General features: G+C 39.3%; 1 protein-coding gene across 1 annotated transcript in view; it reads left to right on the plus strand.

The window, feature by feature from the left end:
* Window positions 1-473: 473 nt before the first annotated feature.
* Window positions 474-1880, plus strand: part of LOC102211898 (mitogen-activated protein kinase kinase kinase kinase 4) — a 61645-nt gene continuing 60238 nt past the window's right edge. The window contains exons 1-2 of the mRNA XM_013908843.1: window positions 474-684; window positions 1694-1759. Coding sequence (XP_013764297.1) covers window positions 628-684; window positions 1694-1759 — 123 coding nt within the window. The 5' untranslated portion in view covers window positions 474-627. The remainder of the gene's footprint in view (window positions 685-1693; window positions 1760-1880) is intronic.

Consider the following 1880-nt stretch of genomic DNA (forward strand, 5'->3'; position numbering starts at 1 on the left):
GAATAATAATATGCAGCAAACTCACCGTGTCCCTTAGAGTAAAGAGTAGAGTAGTATAGAGTAGGTATGTATGTATTTATTTAAAAACTGTGAGTGTAAGCAAAAGTTCCTTCTCACAGACAAGGTCTTGTTGAGTGACTTTTTTACTCTGCCGTTCTTTAGATTAAAACAAAAAACACACACACACACACAAAAAAAAACCCCCCTCCTCGGTAGAAAAACTAAATGGTGCTGGCAACATTGCGACAGTGTATAACCACAAAAACGTCATGGTTGTCAGAGTAAGATTTATGCCATATACTGAAATATAAATTGATATAAATTTAGTATATTGTAAATAAGATATATTCATAACATAGCTATGATATGTTTTATCTGTCTCAAAAAGTAACAATAAAGACTTTACACAAAGAAAAATCGCAGTCTGGAAAGACAGAATAAGAAAGACACTTATTCTGAAAGGTGCAGCCGGATGTTGCGTGTTTTCGGCGACTAGCTTGGTGAAGCTAAACTTCAGAATGGACCCGACTAGAGAAAAGCCCGTTAGTGCGTAGCGTTGGGAGACAAACTCTGACCGTCCATGTCTTGTTTACACATATCAACATACTGACAAAGTTTCTGACAGCAATGTCGAGAGAAAACACCACGCGAAGTTTGGACAGCATAGACCTCGCTGCTTTGAGAGTAAGTAAAGAAACCTTGCTTCTTTTTTCTGTATATACATATAAAAGGTAATGTTAAACAGTGCGGGATGTGGTGGGTGTTGCTTGAAAATTTAACGGTACTTTCAAGCTGCAGCTGAGTAATCAAACAGTGATTGGTTTTTGTGCCTCGTCTAACGGTCGGTACTCGCTACTATTTCTTCACTGTTACACAAACTCAGTGTGCTTTAACTTGGCGTGTAAATATAGCGTGTCGTGTGCCACGGTGCCTCCTGTCTGCTCTGTGTCCTGTTTGGTGTCAACTTTACAAGCTGCACTGTTTACACAAGGTTTCTCCCGGTGTAGACTTGCCGAAAAGTTAGTGTGCAACAATGCAACAAGTGACCACTGAAATAAACAGAGTTTGTTTAATGTTTAAGATGCAGTCCAAGTAGCGCACAGCGTGTTTTTCCCCAACTGTAATGTTTAGTTGCTACTTTATTGTGGCCTCATGGTGCTTAGTCGTTTGCCTGTGTGACTACAAATATTTGATATGACATTAGGTGTGATGATGTTTCTGTAGCCACTCAGGCCGTGACCTAAACATAAGCCGTATTTAGCCAGTGTCACTGTTCTGTTTTTGTTCTGTATTTATTCCTCATTTTTGCGTAGGGAAACAAAGAAATGTAACTTAAGTGTTTTACAGCTTTCATCAAACTGTAAAATTAACGCACCATCCTCCACTAACAGCCAAACTGATTTTGTTCTGATACAAATTGGTGCAGTCTCATCTTCAGCTCAAACTCTCATCTACATTTGCAGTCCCACTTCTTCAGTCCCCATCCAAGCATAACTTTGAGTTGTACCCTCAGCTCTGAGCAATGAAACTGTTTGTCATAGTTTTTCTTGGCACTAGCCTGTTGCATTTTGACTTTGCTGCAATGTCGCATTTCCTATACACTATGTTGCTTCACTCGAGAACAAACATGCTTGGATTTCTCAGCATGTTGCTGTTATTTTTAATAACAATTTATTTATTTGTACTTTTTTAGGATCCAGCTGGGATCTTTGAGCTAGTTGAAGTAGTTGGCAATGGGACCTACGGTCAGGTGTACAAGGTGAGTACTGCCGTGATGCGTTGCTGCACATTGTAACATCAACAGACACATGAAAGTATCATATGTAGTGCTTTAAATCTAAACATTGTTTAAATGGCAGCAATAGTAGCTTCCTGTTGTC

This window comes from Pundamilia nyererei, unplaced genomic scaffold (genome assembly GCF_000239375.1).
Source record: "Pundamilia nyererei isolate P.nyererei 1_Seehausen unplaced genomic scaffold, PunNye1.0 scaffold00001, whole genome shotgun sequence".
Taxonomy (NCBI): domain Eukaryota; kingdom Metazoa; phylum Chordata; class Actinopteri; order Cichliformes; family Cichlidae; genus Pundamilia; species Pundamilia nyererei.